This window comes from Siniperca chuatsi, linkage group LG13, assembly GCF_020085105.1.
Source record: "Siniperca chuatsi isolate FFG_IHB_CAS linkage group LG13, ASM2008510v1, whole genome shotgun sequence".
Classification (NCBI taxonomy): domain Eukaryota; kingdom Metazoa; phylum Chordata; class Actinopteri; order Centrarchiformes; family Sinipercidae; genus Siniperca; species Siniperca chuatsi.
The window spans coordinates 14,439,886-14,466,642 of record NC_058054.1 but is presented as its reverse complement, the minus strand read 5'-3'; the positions used below and the strand labels follow the sequence as shown (position 1 = coordinate 14,466,642).

The window sequence follows — 26,757 nt, the reverse complement described above, 5'->3', positions numbered from 1 at the left end:
AATCACAATTGTTTTTTTCTAGAGGTCCATTATCTAGCCACACAGATGGTTTTGGTCTTATTAGTCCAGGTTTTGAGACGTCTGTCTCTGAGATTTCTGCCTCCACCCCAGACAAAGACAGATATCACAAAACCTGGACAAATAAAACCAAAACTATCTTCATAGCTAGATAGCACTAATAATAGATGTGTTTCTGTAATTTGAGAGAAACAACCTTATACTTGATCATTTAAAATGTTGTAACAAGACTACAGCCATGCTATCGGCTCTGTGAGACTGTATAGTCACAGTGGTGCTTTAAGACAAATGCTAACATAAGGTTGCTAGCATGCTCACAATGATGCCACATACTGATGTTTAGCATAACGTTTACTATGTTAACCATCTCAGGTTAGCGTGTTAGCATGCTAACATTCGCTAATTAGCAACCACCAAGTACAGCTGAGGTTGATGGTAATGTCATTAGTTTTACAGGCATTTGGTCATAAACCAAAGTATTGGACGAATTCAAATTTTGACTTTGGGGGTGCTAGATGAAAAATTAAGGGATCACCAAAGTTATTACACTATTCTGTGGGAGACATGAATGTGTGTACCAAATTTCATGGTAATCCATCCAATTTTTATTTTGACATTTCACTCAAAACTACCAATGTCAACCTTGTCATAGCACTAGAGGAAAAGTCAGGGGTTTCCCAAAGTGATAAAATTCATCATCTGGGCACCATCGATATTTGTCCCAAATTTTCAAACAACCAAAGTGATGGACCAACTGACATTGCCATCATTGGAGCAACGCCACCACACACATCTTATATTATTATTAGCAGGAGTAGTAGTAGTAGTAATAGTGATAGTAGTATCCTTGAAACACAGAAAATATGAAAATATTGTGACAGCTTGTACACTGTCAGCTCTCTGCCAGAGCTCAGCTTCTCAGGGGATTTGGATGCAGTTTTGAAACACTTGTGTCAAACTTGTATCATGTCAAAACGAATACATATTTCAGGCATCAAAGCAGCCACAAGGACAAAACCCCAGGATGCTCAGCTAGATCAGTATCAGCTGCTAAGCTGTAGCCTGAGTCTATCAAAGTCAGACAGTCTCTCATTGTTGCCTCCTGCTCCCTGTGTGACGCTGACAGCATTAAGTGAAACATCTTGGTCCTTCAACATCTGCCGGACAATGCTGAAGATGTTTTATGAGTCTGTGGTGGCCAGTGCTATCCTGTATGCTGTTGCATGCTGGGGCAGCAGGTTGAGGGTAGCAGACGCTAACAGACTCAACAAACTGATCCGTAAGGCCAGTGACATTGTGGGGGTGGAGCTGGACTCTCTGGCGGTGGTGTCAAAGAGGAGGATGCTGGCCAAACTACATGCCATCGTGGACAGTGTCTCCCACCCACTCCATGACGCGCTGGTCAACCTTCAGCGGAAGACTCATCCCCCCAAAATGCACCACAGAGCACCACAGGAAGTCGTTCCTGCCTGTGGCCATCAAACTCTTTAACTCCTCCCTCTAAGTGTCAGTCTATATGACCCTAAGTCATTAAACTGGACATAGAATCATTAACATCACTGCAATGCTTGACATAATTGTGCAATATTCTGTGTTAATACTCCTGTGCAATATACTCTTTTCAGTTTAAAATTCCCTATTTATTGATATTTATTCATACTTCTATTACTACTGTGCAATATCCACCGTCTCATTATAATCTTAATAGGCTACACTTAACTTGACAGTTCATGCACTATTACTTACTACTTGTATTATTATACCGTATTATTATCATCAACCGGTAAACCCACTTTGTACATTACACTTATTTTATTTTATACTTATACCCACTTGGTACTTAATTTATCTGACCTGTATTATGATGTATTATATTTTTTTTTGCCTAGTACTTCTATTCCTGTGTGCACTGATGTGATAGTGAGCTGCTGTAACAAAAACGTTTCCCCTCGGGCATCAATAAAGTATTTCTGATTCTGATTTTGATCTTGCCCTGCTAAGCTGCAAAATGTCTACAAACACTAAGATATATGTATTGCTATGTCCTTAATGAGATATTATTGATAAATGCACCACAAATGCACAACTGAGTATGGCTGATTAGACTCCTCAAGTCACATTTGATTGGATACATTTTTGCAACTGCTCCAAGTACAGGATGAGTCATCAAAAATACTCAGTTTTGTTTTTTTATGTTTTACAGGAAGACAAAAGAGAGGGATTTTTAAAAATACATATTTAGTATGTAACAAGAGATAAATGAGAAACTGACACAGGGAAAATGGATTGGAAAATGTATTTTTCATTTCACTGCATCTTTAAGTATTTTTTGTGGGATGCTTTTCCCCCCTTTATTAGAGAGAAGACAATATAGAGGGACAGCGAGAGAGCGAGGAGTTTGCTACAAAGGTCCCTGGCCAGACTCAAATTGAGAATGTTGTTGCATGATCAGTTTTCTTAAAGCCCTAAGCAACCAGTATGCCCCAAATGTTGTCAAACAAGTAAATAATTTCTGCCGTTTGGGTGAAATAATTCAACTTTTGTCCACTTGAGTTTCACAAGTGTATTCAGAAACTAGATTCAGTTATTCTTGAACTCAGGTAAAGCTTACCACACGTTTAAATGAACTGATGCTTTAAGATTCGACAAAATTAGTGAGAAAAGTTTATTTTTAAAGTCTGATTACCTCATCCCATCCCAGTTGCTTCATACTAAATGTTTGTGCTGTTGAGGTCCAACTTTGTCTACTGGCGTGTATATTAAATATGTATCGTAGTAAAAAAGCTGATAATGCACGATGGGACTTGGGAAGCACTCTGCATTACAATGCAGCCTTTGCTTAACCACAATTAATGCATGTAGGGAAAGTGCATTAAGGTATTTCTATGCTGGATCCTGTGTGTCTGTTTTTTCCTTTTACATCTCACTGCAGCATTCAAGTAAGACATTCAGAAAAAAACATTTTAAACTCCATTTATACACACAGGAAAGAGAGGCAGAGAAATGTATTCTGAATCAACCAAATATCAATTTCGCTCCATAATACTTTATATAAACTGCATTGTAGTGCTATTTAATATACATTTATAACACCAAGTTGCCCTTCAGCTACAGACTGGTATTTAAATTTACCAGCTGACAAGTTTTTAGATATAATGATTTTAATTTTACAGCAAATTCTAACAACAACAACAACTTACAACACGGGCTGTCATCTGAAGTGCTCATTATATCATCAGACAGTTTGAAAGCAAAATAAATAAATAAACAGCTCTGACACTAGCATAGAAACAGCTTGTAATTTCTTTTGAAAATGTCCTTCAAGTGCTCAATAGCAGATTGATTAAAAGCATAATTAGAAAGGAGAAATGCTTCACATGGCAAACATAAAACAAATGCAAACACGAGTTACTTGTGTCCCTGAAAGGATTTAACACACTCACCTTCCACAGTCTCTCCACCCGGGACAACTTGCGTGTGTTCATTGTGATGGAGTGGCCACATATGGAGCCTCAGCGTTAGAAAGGGTGAGCGAGGAGTGATGTAGATGGAGGGAGAGATGGTGAATAATGATCTGGTCATAAACAAGACACACCTCAACTCTCAGTGAGAATAGTCCCATAGTCAGCATCTCAGCACTAAGTTCCACACATTAAGTTGAAGTGAGTGCCCACGTGAGTGTGTGTGTGGTTATGGATGTTGGCATGGACTTTTTATAAGTGAAACACTGCCAGGCTTTCTCAAGTAAAGGCCACGTCATAGAGGAGACCCCTGAATGCCAACGAGAACCGGACACTGCTGCTGTCACACCAGAGGACGTCACGTCAGCGCCCTGAGGGAGAACAGGGTGTTGACGGGCACACTAATCTCTGTAACACAAGCCAAGAGGAGAGTGAAGAGGAAGCCAAAGCGCTCGGCCCCTTCACAACATTCAGCACTGAACCACTTACCTGGGCCATTAGCTGTAGCTTGCCATTCAGCACAGATCAGCATTACACACCACACGCAGAGCTTGGCCACTTTATGGTGCTTTTTTACCTAGGGTTGTTTATCCTGTCTCCCTTCTGCTTTTCTCCCAGGAGCAATTTACCCACAATACCATCTTTTTTGATTGATAAAAGCGCTGCTCTTATAGCTACAGGCTGATGCAGGCTAGAATTTGAGAAGTCAAAGGGACAAAGTAATTCGTCACTAAGTGCACATATCTGTGCCCTCAAGGCTTTGCAGGAATGCTAATTGCAGCATTAAATGTGACTGCTGCGTGAGTCTGTGACTGTTGAGCTTTTTTTGCTCGTGAATGATTACAATACAATGCAGGTAGAAAATTCTGGTTTCTGTAAATTAAAAATACTCAGGAACACCAAACTTCTCTAAATGACATTACGCTCATGGACAGCTGTACATGTGCATTTGTTGCCAAGCTGAAGGATTTGGAACCTGCAAAGACGACGTCAGAAGCCAAAGAACTGTCAACTGACAGGGTAGAGTAATATTACAGGATTTTACACAAATATGACTCTGCATAGTTTTAATTCATTGTCACATCGGAGATGAACACTAACATAACAAAAAAGAATAACAAAAAATTACAGAAAGTTTTAGTTTTGCTGAAATATTGCTAGCATTTTCAGCCCTTATACATTGTTTGCTAAGCATTTGAATGTGGAATGTGGAATCAAATAAAATGTTGTTGGTGACATGATAGTGTGTAATTTGTAATTTATTACAAGATAGTGCAATTTATTACAAGCTAGCTGAGATAGGTTTGCAATTTTGCAAACTTTCAAGGCTTGCTCATGAGATTGACAAAGACTGACCAAACATTTTGGTGTGAGATGAATATATTTATTTGCATGCTAGCCTGAGACAGAACTGAGGTTAGATTACTTTTTGCATCCGGAGAAACTACAAAACTCCGTGATACAGGGATGACACTGATAAGGTGACAGTCTATGTCGCAATCTTTCATAAATAACATTGGCATTAGCATGTACCAGAGACACTCTGCTGTCAGACTGTCGTTTTCAGGACAGTAGAAACAGTTTGCAACCCTGCATTAGTTTGCTTAATTAGAAAGTATAAATTATGCATTGATAACAGTGAATGAGGTTTGGATTTTTACAACAACGGTTCTTTCTATGGTTTTATTGCAGGAATCAACCTCAACTTCTACCTCCTCTGAAGCAGTGTGACGTAGTGTCGTAAAGAGTTACGCACTGACTTACTTACTTACTTACTTAAGAGATCGTACCCGCTCAACCCAAGTTACATAGTGCAAAAACAGGTGTTCGGGGGGCCGAGAGGGATTGAAAGAGGCACCATTCTCCCTATTACAAGTCAGTGTACCATCAAAATGATTTTGAAGCTGTTTTCATCTATTTTAAGATAAAAAAGATGCATAATGTTGCTTTAACACAGAAATGACTATGTGTAACGTGAAAATAAGCTCATAGTGCCAAATAAAGACACAGACATAGCTTTCTCTGTTAAGCTGATATGGTGTGTATGTTTGTCGCATCACATAAGCCATAATGTCAGCACAGCAAGATTTCTTCCTACGAACACATTCAACAAATAAAGTCTCTGTATTCCCATGATGCAACAGCCAATCTGGTGAGGGGAGGAACATCAATCATCGCGGTTCGCCTTTCCTGCCTTTTGGTGGGGTACGATTTGACAGGCTGCCAGCTCCAGAATAGCAAATCACTCAATAGCGCTCCCCGTTCTCTCCACCTCCGCTACACCAAACAATCATTATCTCCCCCATCTCTGTTCTGCTCCATGAGAGCTCCACAGTGAACATCATCACAGAAGTCAGCGCTCCACTCCCAGCTCAGGGAAAAGCAATCTTCTTCCCTTGTCCCCGTAGCTCTGGGTCTCATTCAGACTCCTGACTCCTGGCTTAGAGGAACAGGAGAGAAATACTGACTGGAGATGATGATGTACATGTAGGGAAAGCACCACAATACAGACTGCACCTGACAGAAAAATGCTCTCAAAAATGACAATGACCTGCATGTGCCTGTACACAAGAGGGAAGTTAGCAGATACACACACTCAGATACACAACACACTACCAATTCAGACCTAAGATGCAGTAAACAACTTGTTACTCCGTATTGAGTCTGACCAGCCACAGTCATGCTGAGCTTTCTAACAGAAGAAACAAGCTACAAACCCACCTTCATGGCTGGAGGGACAAAACTTTTCTCTCCTGTCGCTCCTCGCAAGACTAGAATGCACCGAAAGATCTGGTGAGGATGAAGCATGAAAACCTCATGCATTATTCATCAGAAGACTAAACCAGAGCCTGGAGGCAAGAGAGGGCCCGCTTAGTCGTGGCATCATTCTGTGAGTGAACACCAACAGACTTTTGACACAACAGACAATTTGACTTGTCAAACACAGGTGGAACTAACTACATTCATAATGGCTGCTTTTTATTTAGGTGTTCGGGTTCATGTATGTGCATGTTGATTTAATGACATGGATAACTGTCACACCTAAATGGAACACAGCCATCATTAATGTTATTAGTTACACCTGTGCTTTTCCTGCAAGTGTCGATGTGATGTGAAAAATGTCGACTACTAAGAAATCAAAATATATCTACTAGAGTTGCACCACAAGTATGTATATCTATCTATCTATCTATCTATCTCTCTCTCTCTAAATATAAATATGTGTATAGATAGATAGATAGATAGATCGATAGATAGATCGATAGATAGATAGATAGATAGATAGATAGATAGATAGATAGAAAGCCAGTGTTTGGTTTGTCCATTCTGGGCTACTGTAGAAACATGGCGGTGCAACATGGCGACCTCTGTGGAAGGGGACCCGCTCCCTCTGTAGATAGAAACAGCTTAGTGGGGCCGATGGTGTTGCTAAGACAAAAAATGATGGAGCTAACAAGCTCATTTCAACCACAGCATCAGGACAGAGATCTAAACGCTAACACAAGCTATTTGAATATCTTTTTCCTCTGCAATAACACTGTTGCTACAGTTACTTGTTGCTTCTGCTGTTGTTTCCTTCCAGGATTTACTACCCTGTGATATGAACCTGTTGACTTTGCAGCGCTGCCTTTCTTTTGCCATTCTGTGTGTTTGCATGTGTTTATGTACCAGTTAAATGATGTGCGTGTTGTGTCTGCGTGCGTGTGTCTCCCAGGGGTGTGTCGCTGCTGTATCATGGCATGGTCGATAAGAGAATCTGCCCGTGTGACACAACGGATTACTGCTGCCTTGTCTCAGCCGGGAAAAAAGACAGTGAGAGGACTAGGAGAAATGGCAGCTCCGTTCTGCTGCTCTAATTCTAGCTGACAGAAACGTTATAGGAGAAATTTCCTTTACTTGCTTTAAAGTTCCCTCTTCATTATTAATGATCTACTTCAGATGTTTTTCTTTTTTGATTAGAAAAACAAACATTTGTAAACATGAAGCGTTGCTGCACAGTAACAGAAGATCAGAGTAAATTTTAATAGAGAGAAGAGCAAAGGGGATGATCCAGTGCCTTGCTCAAGGACACTTATGTGGGATAAATTGGCTGCTGGCAGCTGAAATGCACTATCTGGTTTCACTACACAGCCTCTGCAACCTAATAATTTGATCTTTCCTCCTCATGAATTAAATGTTGCAATTAAGCGATGCCTCTGATGATGCCTCCATCTACCAGGTCAGAAATCCCTCAATGTGGCTGATTTTGCGAGGTGACTGTATAACCTTTCCAGTCCTAATGAGATGTTCCTCTTCTTGGATCTGGATGAGACACTTTTAGCTGTGGCAGCTGTCTGGTTTCAGTTACAGAAGGTGTGTAGGAAACCATAGCAACTTGGGTTTTTGTTTGTTTGTTTTTTGGTACAAATATGATTCTCGACTATTGGTACTGACGGTGCAGCAGTGGAAAATACCCTGTCTGAGTCTGTGTTCACCAGAACCAAAGCCTGAGCTCACCTACTGTACTGTATGTTGATGTGTACAGTACAGCATTGAGCTGGTGCATTGATTGGAACACAACAGTCTCTAGTGGCAAAACAGACACAGTGCACGGAAAAAATGGCTTCCTTCCTGTTCGTGGCATTTTAAACATCACATGAAACGACACAGTCCACTGGATAAAAACTCTGTTATTTTAACAAATGGCAGACAAAGGAATAAACTAAAAGAGTTGCACTGCTGATTATCAAGCACACAACTAATAAAGCTATTCCTCAAAAGAAAAACAGTGAAAAGAAAGCCTGACATTATAAATTAAAAAACAGACACGAACACAGGGAGAAATGGAAATGGGAATGAGCTGGGTTAAAAGACAGTTATATTTAGCTACTCACATAAAGTGAAAAAAAGCTGCAGAAATCTTTAGCTCACTCCACAGATGTAACTTTACTGTGGATCTTAATCTCCTGTGAAAAGCAGGGAGGGGATGTGACTGCCATCAAGAAGTAGAAGATCAAAAAATAAAGGCTGACAAAAATTTTTTTACTGCATGAATATTTAATCTGCTACATTTCAACCAGTTAAAATGAAAATATCTGTGAAAAGTGAAGGGGATTTAAAATGTGATATGAATAAAACTTAAATCAAAATGCCTGCATGGAGGCTTAATGACAGCCGATGATGTGTTTGTTGATCATGATCTTCAGAGCATAAAATCTACCACAAGAGACTAAAGCTCAGCATCAACCATTCTGCAGGATCCTCATCTCATCAGGGAGTAATAAGGCTTCTCTGTATTTAAACACTGACTAATATCGACTGTCAGCTTGTGTAATAATACAGTAAATCATCAAGAGGAAGAGGGACAGTCTCCCAGCGACGCAGTGGCCTGCTGACGCGCTGTTGACAGGACCATGGAGGTGGTGGGGGGAGGGCAGTGTGGCAAGGGATGATTGATGGCGCGTCAACACAGTGTTGAGGTGCTGGCCGGGGGATGGATGACCTGTTGAGATGCCCTCTGGGAACAGAGGAGCAAAAAAAAAAAACAGGTAGGTAGATAGTGAATAAGTCTGTCAGCAGCAACCAAGCCACTGAAACAGGAGTAGAGGCTGATATTCATTAGAAGCCAAAGGGGAATGACTGTTTTTAGAATGGAGGGGACTTCATGCTCATTACGCTGGACGTAGCATGTTGCATGACACAGGATGCTCAGTGTGCGTCATCTCCAGATGACAGTCAGAGCCACCAGCAAGGAGCAGTGTGTGTGTTCCCAGAGCTTACAGCCTCACCCTCTCCACCTTTGCAACCATGGCAACGCCGAGCAAGAGGTCCTGCTGAGGATGCTGTGCTGTCCCGAGGGGAGGAGCTGCGCTGGGTGACAGCATGTCTGCCTTGTCTGCCCTTTCCTGATTGTAGGTTTGAATGGTCAACAACCTTGCATTGAGTTTTTTCTTTAAATTTCTTTAATTTGATTTAGTTTTACCTTATTTTATGATTAATCAAATTCAGTTTGTTTTTTGTTTATCTGCAAATAGCTTTTAATATTTGGGTTTTCATTTTTTGCCTCATGTGAAGCGCTTTGGAACTTTTGTGCTTTTTAAAAAGTGCTCTAAAAAGAAAGACTATTGCATCTTACATTTCAGCTTAAATTTGTTATTACGTTTAAAGATTAGCTTTATGATCCAGTTAAGCTGCTAAAATCTATATTTTTATATTGACAATGGATCAAATGACCACATGTTATGTGAGAGTGGTCCCCACTGAGAATTACTGTATCACAGACTCTGCACTTCCCGTCAGCTCTACGGAGTGTTTCAGCATCCCTCAGCTCGCTGTTATGGTTTTCAGGTCCACAACTTGACTGTTTTGGTTTGCTCTCACCACTTTTATAGTCTTGTTTTTAGCAAAAGAAGTTCTAAAAAGCCACTGTACACTACCTGCTCAGCACCAAACAGCAGACCTATAAAGTAATCAACAAGCTGGGGAACATAGTGGAGCATTTAGCAGCTAAAGAGCCAGATATTTTCCCCAAGAGTTGGCTGGAGAGCAAAACAGAGCTGAAAGGAGTGTTAACATTGCACTTCATTTTGTCAAGTGGACAGAAACACGACTCCAAATGATTGCTAATGTTGCTCCCTATCTGCTGGATGTGTAAGTAAGACACTGTTTGCAACAACAAGTTTGCCATTTCAACTTAAAAGGTGATGATATGTCACTGTTGTGTTAACAACTTGTTTTCGCTGCCTCTAAGTGGACAAAAAAATCATACAGTATAAGATCGTGCAAATGGTAGTTACATTTTATCTGTGTACTATATCTTTGCATGTGCCATTACAGTAAGTTGCAGTTAAATTACAGTAAAACTGATAAAACAGCAGGTAAAATGTGACCACAACACCTCACCAACAGTATGACATTTATGCCTAAAGTAAAATCTGCCAGTTGTGACTTCAAAATACAACACAAAGGAATTTCCTGGTGGCCTAGGGGTTTAAAGTGCTGACCCTGAAAAGTAAAGTCCCTGAGTCAAATCCGGCCAGGGACCTTTGTTGCATGTCATTCCTCATCTCTCTCTCTCTCCCATCATTTCCTTTCATCTCTCAAATGTTGACTCTGATAAAGGCATAACATTTCCCCCCAAAATGCTTAAGACATAATGACCTGTTAAGATTTGAACACTAGCGTATGTCCATGAAACACACGTGCTTTGACAGCACATCTGGCTGGAGATAATGAGGACAGCTTATCACATCTCGCTGCTCTCTTTCTTTTTTCTGGCTGTTCTTGTTGAATCTGTCTGGCTGATTTGTCTGAGCTCCGGACCTCAAAGGAAGCACGGAGCTAAACTAAGACTTGGGAAGCGGGCCAAACTGTCTTACACAGATCGGGAGTATTTCTAAGTAGAAGACAGTGCGTGTGAGAACAGGTATGTGTGTGTGTGTGTGTGTGTGTGTGTGTGTGTGTGTGTTTGTCAGCCCTGGGTAGTAAGATCTAATGTGAATTAAATTTTACACTTAAATCACCTAGTCAGGGTGATTTATGTTTCACTCCTTTTGAACTCCAATTTACTGCGATCCCAAACAGGCTAATGCAATTCTGCAGACAGGGAATAAACCTTTGATAAAGTACAAATTTACCAATGTGAAACTTAAGCAAATGAATTTAAAGTCCAGCTAAGAATACACCCTGAAATACAATGGCTACACTATAAACACACTCCAGTAATCTCTAAATAGATATCAGACCTCTTTGTGTTCATCCCCAGAGATGTAGCCTGTGTAACTTTGATGTTTCAAAATCAAGTCCAGCCTCCTCAGATATTCTCCCTGATTAGGAAGAGTATCTTTCTCTCTGTCAAAAGGGCATTGGTGTAAGTAAATTTCATGCAAGCGCATCCCATTAGAAGTAATATTAAAACACGTTTCAGTGTGCTTTTAATAAAAAATCTGTAGCCTAGGAGAAGAAAAGATGACTAATGCATTATAGAGCAGCCTGCCAGTCTCAGATTAAGGTAGTCCTGTGGGAAATGAGCACTAATCACTAGTACTTAAAGTTAAACATGAATTCACAGTTGCAGTCACAAAATCACAATAAGCAAGTGGCAAAGTTTTGGTTTATTGAGTAAAGATGTTTTGTTTGCTTATAAAATATACATTTCTGTGATGATTATCAGTATAGAAATCAATATAATATGATTATGTATAAATGCATCAATGTAATCATGATTCAAGCCAGTAGCTGAAATCAGTGATTAGTACATTAGATGTTAAAGGGTCAGTTCACCCCAAAATCTCTTTTTCCTCTTACCTGTATTACCTTGACTTTTGGGTGCCTTTAAAAGCTCTGGGATCTAGCTTGATGTAGGAACCTGTGATGCCTTAATTATATTCAGTAAAATGTTCACACTCATTTAGGAAACTGACAGGTAATAATCCAGAAACCCTAAAACCACATTGTCTTGTTTAGAAGAGAGAAGAGTCTGATTATAAGGATTAATAATTTTCAAGTTTGGTCTTATATTTTAATTTATATAAAGGAAATGCAAGAGAAAGTAAACATTCCCACTATTTTCTTGTGAAAATGTGCTGCCCCATTTTTGTTGTACTTTGCATTTCATTTGTATTTTTTATGTTTATTGGTTTGTCTTATTTTATTGGAATTAGCTTCTGTTATGTGCACAGATTTGTTATTCATTAATGTCCTGTAAGATGTTGTCTTGTGTTGCATTATGGTCTTTATGTGTTGGAAAAGTTAATTATAAAAACTTACATAATGAAGTCGAACTATTTCAGTGAGAACAAAGAGTTGAGCCTTCGTGTCCACAGTTCTAAGAAAACCTGCATGTTTTTACAATTACTTTGTCACTTATACATATGTAGACTGTGACTCCTGTAGAGTCATGTCTCATCTTTCATGATCACAACGTGAGAAACACAAACAGAGAGAAATGTTTGCATTTTCTCTGCTGTAGTCTGTGCATGAAGGAAGAGTCAGTACAGGCCATGCAAGTGTCCCCGTACTCCAGTCTGAAGATGAAATGTCAGCGTATTTCACCTTTACATACAACAACAACAATTAATTAAGGACATTCATGGGTTTCTATTTGCAGTAAAGGGTAGTGAGGAGAAGAAAGAACTACTGCTGATGTCTGCTTAGGTGGCTCAAACTCTACCACAAAATACTGATGCTTACACACAGAGCACACAACAATCAATCAAACACGCACATACCTCTCCTACAAACAAAGATGTAGTGCCTGCATTTTGTGAGCTTTTGTGAGCTCAGAAGAACGCAACTTAAATTGTTGTTTTACAAAAATCTTTTTCTTTCCATTTTTTACCAGCTTCGGTTAAAAAAAGCAGCTCAACCTACATCTGGAACCGAGGGATTTTAGAAAAAGGCTAAGAAATTCATGACATGTGAATGAATTTTTGCCCTTTCCCTCTGCAAAATAAATGGAAACAACAATAGTCCGTTGAAACTTTTACTGAGGAGGAAGGGGTTGGAAATAACACTCCTTGAAATGGTCTCCCCATCTCCTGAGGCTAAAGGTAATTTCATGCTCCAGCACTGTTCAGGGGGACATCAGGACTAAAGGTGACTTCAAGGTTAACAGCGCAAACCCAATAAATATGCTGGAAATTCAGCAATACAACAGCTCCTGGTCACACTCATAAAATGCAATCCCAAGGTTTAATTGTTAGAGAAAATTACAATTTAGAATTTTCCAGCAATTAAGTACCTCATAAAATTAGCACAGAGGCTCTTAAAGGAAATAAGGAAAATATGGCGAGCACTGAGAAATTGCCTTTTCCCTGTGTCCAGCCTAGGTGTTGTTGTTGACAGCCCCAGCAGTGTCAGCGTTCAGCCTGTTGCCAACCTTATCACTGGATTCTTGATGTGACAAACATCAATAATTCAGAAGAACGCCACAGTGTTGGCAGCTATTTAAAGATTAAAGGCCAGTGAAGTATACTTGTGTTTGCTGTTGGTTTGAACTAGTGTCATCTGCAAACAAGCAACACGTGTATTAACGAGTCACTTCATCAGGCCTTCATGGAGGCAGATAGTATACAAGTTTTCAGGCAAACCAAAGACTAAAGCAGCTGTGTTAACTTGTTGGTTTCTCCTCTTTGGTTCAAGGAGGGCTAATCAGTGAATATCTGCTGTCTTCTGAGGTCTTTGGTTGGAAAAAAAGATTAAAGAAACCAGAAACAACCTCAGATGATGAAGACAAGAAAGCCAAAAACAAATGGAGAATAACGCATTGTATGTTGGAGAAGAGTTGTGCAGTTTGTTTAATTTTAAACATTTTAACTATTTAACTTGCTTTGCTGTTCTGCATTTTTCTGTGTGAATATTCAGAGAAAGAAACTGTTGGAAAGACAACCTAGACATTATCAAGTCAAAGTGGTACAAAGTTCTACAAATACTGTATGTAGTATATGTCTGTCAAGTGGACAAAAGCAAAGCCTTTCTTTCATTATGCACTTCTAATCGTCATGAGTCTACATTTGTAAATATACTGCATATACTGTCTCATATGAGGGAACTTAATTCAAGTTTGTGTCACATGAAGCCAAATGTTTGAACAGTTATAATGACAATGATGTACTGACAACAACATGACCAAACATCATGGACTCAAACCAAGCGAAAGCCACCATCACTGAGAAGTGAAGCCAAAGCAAAAGTGTCTTAAGCTACAGAGCTTCTCATTGTTGCTTGACAGTAGCTCCAAAAAAATTCAAACTGGATAGGATTTCTATGCAAAGAGTGCAACTTATCTCTCAAAATACAAACTGAATAACTAGCAGTAGGTCAAAGGCTACTGGAGTTGGTGTTTCCCAACTCATCCAAGAGGCCCGTAGACATCCAGTACATTAACTGCCAGCATAAAAACCCAAATCAAAGCTTTAAAATGATCATTCAAAAGACTGTGGGTGACATCATAGACTACATCCATGTTTTACAACAGTATATAAACCGAAACCCCCTTGTGATGTTCTTTGCAATTTCAGCACCAGAGGAAAGCACAGCCTCTCCCTACAGACAGGCACACAAAAACTAGAGAATCACAACATCAGACAGTGATGATTTTCACATCATCATCATCATCATCATCATCTTCTTCTTCTTCTTCTGCATCTGTCAGACAGCTGCCAATGATGTGATGCTCTAAAAAAATCATATAGCATTTATCACCTAGACAAAAGGCACATGCAGTGACCACGCCAGCTTTCACAGGCAGCTCCTGGGTGTTTATCCAACAGAATCTGAAGAGAGCTTGACATAAAACAGCTTGTAAAACACTACAATGCAACCAAACACAACAAAATACAAATTCAAGCAAGAGTGCAGCTGCCATAGAATAAAAAGCAACCTTTTAAAAACTTTCCTGACCACCCTGTAAAAGCGAAACCAATTAGAGAGCTTCTATACTGTATCTCCAGGGATGTACTCTTTAGGCCTCTGAGAGTGTGTATGTTTGTCTGAGTGTGTGTGTCCTCTTTGAATGGGAATTATCTAAACTATGCATCTGGAGATTTTTCATAAGGGGGAGATTATGTTGACAAATAAAGTACTAGTGTCTTACATGCTCATCCTCCTTCAAGCATTTTTTGCGGTACTGGACGTGAGGTCTGCCATCGATGAGTTGCTGAGGGGTCTTCGCTGCGTTTTCCTCGTCTGCAACCTGTCCACCGAGAAGGTGGCTGGCCTCAGGTGGGTGCGGGAATGAATTGGTCGTATTGATCTTCCCGTTGAATCTCTGATACAGCGAAGCCATAATATAGGTCCAGTCCAGATAAAACAACTTACAGCATGTCAGAGCCACAGACGGGTCTCGCCTGATTTGGGTTTTTGGGCAGATCTATTGTTTTTCTGTGCGCTTCGATGAGAACAGATAGCAGGCAGCCAGTTTTCACCTCCGGGATGTAGTAAAAAGATATGGTGAAGATACTGAGCTAGTAAATAAGCATCTATGGATAGTGGATGACTCGCAACCTGAATTGATAGACCGATATAAAGCTGAATCCTTCGCAGCGATGTCCTTTTTAGCTTTGTCCAGGCGCACAGCAGACTGGTGGGCTGAAGGTGTCAATAGTTACTCTCATCTGTATTCACAACACGTTGTCTCCCCTCTTCAGTTCCCTGATGCCTCCTTACAGCGAGATAGCAGGCGGATGCGATGAGTTTCCGATCAGATATTCGATCCCCACCAGACCCCGGGTGACTGTCCACAGAATTAAAGAGCAAAAGATAATGTTTCGACACTTTCGGCTCTGTTTTTGGTGGACTGCCCTCACGCGTGAAGAGTGTGAAGGACGCAGAGAGCCCAGCGGTACTCTCTGCAGACGCGCTCTGCATGAGAAGTGACCAGCACTGAGAGAGCAGCTTTTACTGTAGCGCCACTGTCACTGCATTTCATTGGGTGCTGTTTTACGCACACACATGCACCAACACTGCACACGTTTCACTTACATGTACATTAATTTAAAACCTCTGATTAACAAATCGTACTAATCTGATTTCATGAACGGGGTCATTCAATTTTCTCCCAAATGATCGCATATGGCCCCAGGATGGAGCTCGAGTGCCTCTCTGTGGCGGACCGGATTAGGGCAGGCTGACCACACACCTCCAAAAGAGGTCTACTGCTGGTCTTTTTTTGGCTCATATTTTCTGAGAAAATTCAGCTCTTACAAATTGAGTGAATCTTGTAAAGCTAAGGTCGAGATCAATAAACCTATACATTCTTCCCATTTTCCTAAAATAACCATAAAATACACTCACATGCAGCAAATATTGTAGTCCTGCAAATTAATGAAATGCAAGGAATTTATTTTTGGTGTTTATACAAACTAACTTAGATAAACCTCTCTCCTGCAGCATCTTCAAGTCTTATAAATACTTTCATTAATATCCCATCTTACAGTAATAACTCAAACCATGAAAGTGTCTCTTCCTCCCCTTAATTTATGCAGTTTCTCTCCTTCTATCATATATTTTCAGTCAGTCCACATCCACAAGTGTTATTCAGTTTATACACTACATTGGAAGTGATTTCATGCTTGAAATGCTCACAGAGGCCAAAGCAATGCAACTCTGTGGTAAATGCAGAATATTTGCTGGGGACTCTTGAGTCAAAGTGTTAAAATCTCTGCCATCCCTGTCATGAATGCCACAGGCGAACACCCCCTCAGCCTCTTACTGTGACAGCTCAAACTATCACTCCACCGGGGCCAAGCTGTATTTCTGGGAAATAGGTCATCTTCACAGGGGTACAACTTCAAAGCAGCACTAAAGTGTGGCTCAAAACAGCCCCACACACATTCTGTTGAATACCACTGTATCTCCCATTAAGTCAAATCAAGTTCATTTTGTAATTGTTTGCAAAGGGTACTCAAGGCTGAGTGATTACAACAGCAGAAATGAAAATATTCTATATTCAACATTGAACAAAGAGCAAGTTTCAATTATTTTTTTTATACAAATGGTGAGTCATCTCTAGCTCTGAAAGAACTGCTGGAGGCTCATTGATTGGCTTGAATTATGAATGTAACCTCTATAATAGGATTTGTATCTGGAATACAGAATATTGATTTCAAAGGTTTGGACATTCATTCAAAAACAAGGACATAGGACATTACTGCCAAATTAAAGTTAGTCCCCTATCCCTTCCTTTCTCTCTTCAGTTTGAATCCATTTCCCTTTGACTCTGAGTATAATTCATAAATTAATTGAATTACAACTTTGCTTGGTGCTTTTTAATTGTGATTTATGTTCTGGGCTGAACATCTGGGCTTCCAGCAGCCTCCTCTTACAAAGTGGCTCGCCTTGGTCCCTGTCATCATTTGTTTCTGTAGTTCATAAATGCCTTTCCTGGGTCTGCGAACCTCCAGGGAAATAGGTCCGAGTCATTTGACATCCATCCCAGCCTCTCTGATAGATGTCTTCCAATCTCCCTCACCTTGTTGGGGAGCTATTGTGAACCGCCTGGCTGCTTTAACGCTCCCCTCAGGACCATGCTGGGGAGCCTGGGCTCAGCTTGACTCCCCTATCACCTCCTCGCAGATACAGCAGCTGACTGGAGCTACGTCTTCCCCCGCTCTCACAAACATCACTGCAGTCAAGCTCTGCGTTATAAGAGGCAAAAAATTTGGAGAGGCATGTAATAGCAGCTATAATGATGATGATAGCTGCAGCATACCTAATAACTCTGCAGGTAGCTAATGGTGCTGTTGGAGCCAGTACAAGCTAAAACTTACTTCAGGTGTGATATGGGACATTGTAATTATATTTCAATCTTATAACAGATGCATTTTAATTCAAATGGCATAATGCACTTCTGTGCACTTTATGATGCTGTGAGTGATGGCTTTATGAGGCTCTGCTGTGCAATAAACTGGGTGAGTTTACTTTTGATTCCAGTGAGGGATTTATATACTAAAGAGTTACCAAAGTATTTAACTGAACTAAACAGATGTTATCTTATTATATAAAAAGGCCAGAAGGAAGTCGTTTGTTTTCCCTTCATTGTTGAAATGCAATAATCCTGAAATACTAGTGCTCACATGCTCTACAGTGTGCTGGAATACTCTGAGGCAGCCTGCAGGTCAAATCCCACCACTGTGTAAAAGATAGTCACTTTAGTTTTGCTAGCAAGAAAGACTGAACTGGAAACAAGAAGTCTGAGAAACAAAAATGGTGAGCAAACTGTTGTGCAGCATTAAAAATAAATAGTAAAAAGTGGAAAATTGTAACAAATAAGGCTTTTAAATATTTCTTTCTTTCCTGTATTGAATGAAGTATGTTTAAGTCCATTTAAAGTATTTTCTTATTCAAAATATGTAAAACAGAGTAAGCTTGAGGCACAGCTCTGTGTCACAGTACAGTCGTACTACATGATTCATATTATATATAATGCATAGCACTTATGATGCACACATTAATGTGTTTGCATTAACTGAAATGCAACAACAGGCTAACTTGTTTCCATCTAGATGCTAGACACCGCAACAAAATGACACAAATTAATTGAATGGAAGAGCAAGCAGATCAATCAATCAATGTCTGCTGGGAGTGCAGTAATATCTAATTTCCTCTGAACATCACTCAGCCAAATAAGGAAATTACTGCGCCTTGCATGTAACAGAATGGATGTAGTTACAGCCCACCATAATCACATAATTTTCCACCATATTAATGATTTCCCTTGATGCTGAGCTGAGCCAACCATGGCAACAAGTTTTTCTTAATCATCCTGCTGCCTGTGTTGGATTACATGCCCCTGCTTTGCTGTGGACTGGACGCATACATTTTATCTTAAAGCTGTCCACAATACACTCTCACATTGATTAAAAATAATCATAAATTGACTTAAACTGAGTTGTATACATCAAATTTGTCCGATTATCAGAACCACGCTTCAAGCAGGAAATAGACACCATAAATCCCTCTAGAGAAGAGGTTTTCAAACTGTGAAGTGAGAGGGAAGCGATGTGAGGCAAAGACACTGCATGAGTTGAAAGGAACAGGTATATCTAAAAACAACTGGAAGTTAGTTATTGTAATTTAGCCAAGTTACCATTACAGTCAGCAACAGCAGCAGTACTTTAAAACCCTTAGCGTCACATTGCCGCACTTTGCGTCAAAAATCTTACTCCTTCACTGAGTCATAACTCAGTCACATCTGAACACATAAACTAATAAATAAATGTCTATAAACCTGTTTAGAAATCATAGAAAAAAAGACACTGCTTATATCTCGAGAACTTCCCTGAGTTTTAAGTTTCTTCAGTATCAAAGTAATACAGTGATAGTTGTGTGTACATCCATGGATACATGGCAAACAGTAACTGCTAATAGCTAATTCGGCAAATATAGGCTAAAAAACGGGGCTTAAATTGTAGCCTACACAGCTAATTCACTGACTCCAGAGCTACATTATACTTCCTGTTTAGATCCACCAGAGACCCCAAATTATGGAAACTGTAGTTCTAAAATTTAGACCATGATTATTCCTTAAATAGAAGTAAGACAAGGAATAATAATAGGAGTGACAAAATCCATTAACATTCACTTTTTTTTATGTTGCAATGGACAGACTGACCAGAACAAAAATCAGGGTGAAAAAGGGTATGTGTCACATGACGTCTTTCCCATCAGGATGTATATTGAACAGAGATATACAGTAACACCCATTGCTCCCAGGGTAGAAACATCTTCCTCTGTCAGTGTTTAATTATGTCTCACTGAAGGCCAAAGTCAATAAGACTGCAGAGGAATACATTCCTTATCACTGAATTACACCCTAACAGTACATTACAACACTTGGCTCATTTCGGACCATGTAAGAACGGTGAATCCAATTACTGCGTGCTGCAAGTCATGGCACTTTGTTACGATCGTGGCCCATTGCACAAAAGCAAAAGCTTCCACAAATCACAGACGCAGTCGTTGAATTCAGTTCAGGTCATATTTACCTGATAATATGCTAATATAACCAGCATAAACATGTACTGAGTCTCATGTAGATTACAGTTCATGCATCATTTTTCTGAAAATCCCACTTATAAATTCACATTATGGTAAATATTCTAGTAAGTGCTCATTCCTAACTTGCTCTAAACCCATTTCTCACTGAGCCGTGTGTAAAATTCCACTTTGTTAACTGCTTTCCAGGGCTGAAACCAGCTGAGCATGTTGCCTGTTGGAACTGGCATGTTATAATCTTCTACAGCGAATAAGTGCTGAATCTTCCAGTATATTACGGATGAAGGGAAGCTATGTACTGAGCCCAAATTGCTCCATTTGCATGCAAGTACGAGAGTAGCATAAAGTCAGCATTTAGTCAAAGCTGAGCAATTAGCTGACCTCAAAGCCACCTGAATGATTTTCACATAAACAAACTGTAAACAAAATGTTTAAATTCAGAACATGCCAACAAGGAACGCAAACTAATCATTTGAAAATCCAAATATCTCACACAACAATACATATGTACTTCTATCCAACTTTTCCCCACGGTGGCCAGCTCCCACTGAAGTCATTAGATGGCAACACATCACAAAGAATAACAATGAGGCACCAAGCATTCTCCACAGCATATGTAACCAACCATTCATTGGAAGTCAGCACTTGAAAGAAAATTAAAACGGGAAGCATTTGTCGATCAAGATCCTCAGAAGGGACGTCAGGACCCACCGCTCCCTTCCTGCCTGTCCAGTTGCTATCAAAAACAGCCAGCAGCCTTTTCTGTCAGGAGCAAGAGACTCACCCATAAACACAGACATTCCCCCACAGCGTGCCACGCATGCTAAAAGGGCCCCTTACCCTTCTGGAAAGAGTGCTGGTGTCTATCTTCAGCTGGGTGGCAATGAGGACAGACATGGTGAAAAGTGCCACTTGCCTTCCCCCCTCGCTGTGCTCACACCTTTGTGCTGTGAAGTTGGGGCTGCTGAAGGTGTCTGAGAAGAAGTCCCCCCACCCTTCCCCTTCCCCTTTCCCTCCCTCCCCTACAGCTAAGGGAGAGGATGACCCAGGGGTCCAGGAGCTCAACCAGAATGCCTCCCTCTCTCCTCGCAGGGTGAATCAATCACACAGACACTGGCATCGCCTCCACATGGGGGCAAGGGGGTGTCATAATAGGGGTGGGGGAGTGGGGGGTGTTAGGGGTGCATCTCCTCTGCTCAGGCTGCTCCAAACGCTACTTATTTCTCCCGTCCTTACTCCCTCTCTCCCTGGCTCACTCCCTGGCTCGCTCACTCCCTCTCTCACACACACACTTAAACTCCTCTAAAGCAAGACTTTTCTCAGCGTGGAGGTGGAGAGTTCAATAGTGTAGATAAATTAGACACGCACACACACACACATACACATATACTGTATATATTGTTTATATTTTCAACACATCAGTACCAATACTGCCTGCAAGGCATTTTTCCCTTCGAGTGTGTGTGTGTAGGTGTGTGTTTTTCCCAATCAGAGTGTGTGCACATATTACCAAGAAATGGATCAATTCAGTCGTCTTTGCAGCTGTGTTGTGATTAAGCGCAAGTAATATTTATGCTGCCTGTCTTCCACATCATAAAATACAATCCCTCCACCCACACACACTCACACACACCCATCAAGCCATGCTAACAGGACAGAAGCCTGGCACAAGCCACACTGCTGCTTTATTTATGTAGCGTTTGTGCCTTGTGTATTGAATCCCAGGGCTGAGACTGAGTAACCTGTTTATTCAACAAAACCACAGCATGGAGCCATGGGAAAGAGGGAATAAAATGCCTTTTATAAAACTATATTATTATATTTCTCAATGAAAATCCAAACTGTCCTCTACTTTCTTAATCTAATCTACTCAAGTGAATATGACAAACGCCGGAGGAAAGAAGCACCAAACCTTGAGAAGACCATCACAGACAAATACAGCAAAGCATTCATAACTCATTCACTAAAATGGTGCACGGAGGGTTCCAAGAACAGTGAATCACAAGGCTACCCACAGTCAACCCCGAGTCAGATATGGACTTGGGCTGAATCGTGGCTCATGTTAATGCTGCTGTCCAGCATTTTGCTTGTGTGTGAAATCAATATGCTGAGCCGGTGTGAACATTGAAGATGTATGTTGTGCAAGGTCATTAAAGCACCATCACATTGCAGAAAGGTGCCTCAAGTTTTACATCACAGCTATGAAAGCTGGTATCTAACTTAACATTCATGAGCAAAATGTGCACTATTTTATTACGACCTTGCCAATTATTCATTGGAAAAGTGAATAAAATAAAGTTGAGATGCCTATGTTCTTATTTCAGCGGTATGTTTTATACCCTGTGGTAGGAATTGGTTTGAGGTTTCATGGTGCTTCATAAATACTTATATTTAAAGTCAGCTGAATTTCTTTTTGACCGTGACTCATGGACCCATTTAAAGCAAGAGTCTTTCCCCTGCAGCTGCAGCAGTTTATCACTAATGACTGCCGGGCCTCAGCTCATATTTTACATGTTTGATTTGCACACAGACGAGAAACCCAAGATGACAGTATAAGATGATAAAGAGCTGCACTTAGTTAAAGGTATAGCTAGTATAATCACAGAACATGACACAAAATAAAAGTTCAAAAAACACAAGAACAAAAAAGGTGCAAATTTTTTCATGTTAATCAGGCCAACATATAAAACCATACTCTACACAGAGGATAAAGATGAGCTAAAGTTCATATTTGCATTCACGCCACGAGAGACAAGGTTTCATCTGAGAAAATAATTGCTCTGGTAACTGTACCAGGGAATAATAAAGTCCTTTGAGTTCAGATGTGATGGTTATAGTTGTAGCCATTGCTGTTAACAAGCTGATTTTGTGCCATGACATTTCCCCAGGGTCCTTTAAACAAGCCACTGATTGGTCATCTTCCACATTCATTTTTGTCACATTTACAGCCATGACATACACTCCTATGATTATGAACATTGCTGGCTCACAGTAAGTCACTGTAATTGCAATTAGTGTAAAAGGTCAGCACCGTTATTGCTGTAAAGCACAAAGGTGATGTGGTGTTCTATGACAGAAGATTAACAATGCACGGCTTGAATTTCTTTACTTGTTTACTTTTACTTTTACTACACAGCGCCGCTTACACTCATTTACTAATTTCTTCAATTTGTCACCTCCTGCTGATTTAGCAGAACGTGAGCCGCCATTAAAGCATTTTAAGAGCTGATGTCAAAACAAAATCATTAATAAAGTCTATGATCGATGGCACGGACAAACTGAAGGAGACATATTCGTTTATAGAACTTAAAAATACCAATGGCAATATGTCTTTTTTTAAATCACACAAATCAGCATGTTCAAGGGAAACGCCTAAAGCACATATGGTTCTCTAGATCCAGAGAGAAAGCTGGATTTATTACCAGATACCACAGGGATAATGAAATCATCAGTTTAGGTTTAGGCTTATCTAAGAGTGTCTGCCTAACTGGTGTCTACAGCTGCTGAATTAAATTGATAAATCATAAACTGGTCAACAAATAAGGCTCGTAAATACCAAACAGCTCTATGTGGATTGCAAGAAGCCAATCATCCCTAATAGCATGTTCCGATTGCTTTTTTTCTGTTAGCAGCAATGTTTTCAACGCTGCAACAAAAATTATTGACAAGACTATGGTCTAAACCCAAGTAGAAATTCTAAGGATTTATGTGACTATGTGCATATGTCTGTAGAAATGTGCATTAGCATTTCTTTGTGTGTGCTACTGTGCAGCATGAAAGTATAATCTAATCTCAATTCCCAACTTTATGTCCCATGATGCTGTCAAACCTTTATGTCCTTAGCCCAGCTCTGATCATGACCTTCAGCCAGGCCACAGTACCTTTCCCTGGTTAATCGACTCATAGGCCCCAAGCATCCTCCACCAGCGCTCCTCCCTGTGGATCCCAAAGATTCATACTGCTGTACTTGGTATTCGTCTCAGTCCAGCTCCTCTTTGAGCTCAGGGAAGGGCAGTGGTGCAAAGATACGAACAGAGAAACACAACGCTTTTTGTCAGAATAGGAATGAGTCCAAGAATACGTGCATATCGGGCTATGATGTGTCTTTATCAGCAAGATGCAAGCATCTTCACTACAGACAGAGCTCTATCAGGTCATCTGTTACAGGTGACAGGTACAGATGAACCCTGGGAGCAATGCAAGAGCATGATTGTGTCCAGGCTTAAGAACTTTAGGTGCTTGAGGGTGGCCAGGAGCCGCAAAACCTGGACAGCGTTCATAAACATGGTTCTCATCTACAGCAAACCATCCCTGAAGAGCCAGACCCTCGGCACAGCAGTTAGTGGTGACAAATGACTGCTGTTGAACGGTGTTGTCCCTTGCTGCTGTGAGTCCCTGGTTGTTTCTCAGTCTCCAAATTTCATTTCATTGAACAAAGTGCTATTGTTCGCCACTGCATTATCACTCTCAATACGGCCATTGGATAAAATAAACAGATGGTATCGAAACATGCGCATAGTGTGTGTGTGTGTGTGTGTGTGTGTGTGTGTGTGTGTGTATGTGCACATAAGGAAAATGAAAGTAATTTTGTAACAGCTAATAGTGGCTGTGGGCAGCAATACAAACATTTTAACCAGGCGATTGAAGGCGCAATGGTTCAATGCTGAAATACAGAGGCTCACTAGATGAATACAGAATGATTTTGAAAGGCATTTCATTCAGTTTGTCTGTACGATTCTCGTCCAGGGAACCTTAACATTCAGCTCAGGGTGCCAGTAAATCCTTCACACGCACTTTCAAATGACTATGATTCTGGTTCACTCAAAACTAACCTGATCAAACAGATACAAGTTATGATCATGTTCCCTGACAACGCACAAAATATACTTGAATAAAAACACGCAACATGGCCTCACGGACAAATGTCCGTGTCCCTGAACATTTGAAACAGTAACTGCAACTTGGATATTTTTGCAGAGTGAAACAATACCGATCGTATCTTAGAAACATAGAGGCAGTCAGTCTGTCTCTCAGTAAATGCAAATGATGGAAGTCTAGTCTTAGGGAGAAAGGTACTGGCCTCAAAAACATCAGGCAACGGGGAACACCAGAGGCAGCAGATGAGACAAGACACTGTAAGACAAAATAGTGTATTTTCTGCTTTGTGGTGGAGGAGGTGTAAATGGATGCCAGTGATTCAATCAGTTACATGTCTAAATATGATTAAATGATGCGGAGTAACCTTTCCATCTGATTTAAATGCATTTAAAATTGTGGCTCTAAAATGCACTTTGAATTCTGCATAAAAATGTTGAATGAAAGGTTGTTGATGGGACTCTGTAGCATTACAACAATATGTGCCTTGTCCTAAAACACTACAAGATACTAGAAGCAGCAAACATACAGGTTCATGTAACAGCGTAGTTTCTACAGAGCACTTTGGGATTTGTGTATCCTCTTGGGTGACATTTCATTATGAAAGCAGTCATGAACATAATCTCCACGGAAAACATCAAAAACATTGCACCACAGCAGCAGCGACAGCAGCTTACAAACTGACAACAAACACTGCAAAAAGCTTAATGCAGTTGTGGACAAGAGTAATCAACACCGTAATGTGGTGACGATTTGTGAACTTTCAAAGGGCTCAAGATTAAATTATAGAAATGTTTTGCATGTGGAACATATGCATTTTAGTGCACGGTATTAAAAATTATGTTTGTGCTTTGTGTAGTGCATCTCCCAACAAAAGCTACATCTTCCTATTAACTCCTAAAGAAAGACTTGAAATGTCCTTACTGGCTAAATAAAATATTTGATGGGATTAAAAGCTTGAAACACCGTAATTGAAGTGACTGATAACCTGTGATTTTAACACTTGTCTGTGAAGAGCAGCTGGTCCCGGCTGTGACTTGTTCAGAGTTAATATCCTAACAAAGTGTAATGCAGAATATTGCTGCAATTACAAAATACATTTATCAAAGGAAAGACAAGAGGAGAAAGGGGGCAGGGAGAAAAGAACAAAAAGAAAATGACGATTATGAATGTATCCATGTTAAATCAGCTTGTAAGTCTTGGTAAGTCAGAGCTCTCTCATTCTCCTCAGCGCAGGATCATAATAACCAAATCAGGCGTAATGAGTTTTAGTGAAGACATGTCTGCAATTTCTCCAAATTTGCTCTATCCTCTGAGAAGGGAGGGCAGCTCGGATATCCACAGCCAGACTTAATGATTTCTTTTCTATGCAAATTGACTTCAGATTATGGTAGAATTTAATAGGCTGTGCCTGGGAGTCCTTAAAGAGTCAAACTTTGGTCACAGAAACTTTAGTGTTCAGGACATTTGGGCTTTCATAGCATCGGGCTGTAAGTGGTGTCAGCAGAAATATGTAATGTACAGGAGGTATAGCTTCTCATGGCAGTGGTAGAAATGTGATTGAAAGAAACTGACTTGTAAAAGCTTGTAAAACCTGAGTAATAAGAGAAAAATCTGTCAAGATGCCGACGAAAAGGAAAAGCTTGGCAAGGAAGCTTGATCTTGAGTCAGAGTGTGACTTTGTGCCTCCAGCAGAGGGCAAACTAACTCCAGCATGGGATGATATCAAAAGTCAATCGACATCTAATCTCTGACAATCCAGCAGCAATGACAAATGAGTGAATCCCCGCAGAAAGCAGCCACACATCCACATTTGACAAGACTAAATTGCACACTATTATATCAAGCAAAACATGCAGAACTGTGAGATCTAAATCTGATTAAATGAATTCAGCGAATCGATGGGGACGTGACAGGTGAGAAATAT

The 26,757-nt window shown here is 40.3% G+C and overlaps 1 protein-coding gene across 5 annotated transcripts in view; it reads right to left on the bottom strand.

The window, feature by feature from the left end:
- LOC122887058 (dipeptidyl aminopeptidase-like protein 6) overlaps positions 1 to 26,757 on the bottom strand; it is an 82,247-nt gene that overhangs the window by 47,139 nt on the left and 8,351 nt on the right. Inside the window, exon 1 of one of the 5 annotated variants that reach the window (XM_044219897.1) lies at positions 20,796 to 20,867. The exons of 2 other annotated variants lie outside the window; for them this stretch is intronic. In XM_044219897.1, coding sequence (XP_044075832.1) covers positions 20,796 to 20,852 — 57 coding nt within the window. In that variant the 5' untranslated portion in view covers positions 20,853 to 20,867. Of the gene's footprint in view, positions 1 to 3,461; positions 3,519 to 15,054; positions 15,836 to 20,795; positions 20,868 to 26,757 lie in introns of those variants that run through there. 2 more of the 5 variants (XM_044219892.1, XM_044219898.1) reach the window with 2 other exon arrangements.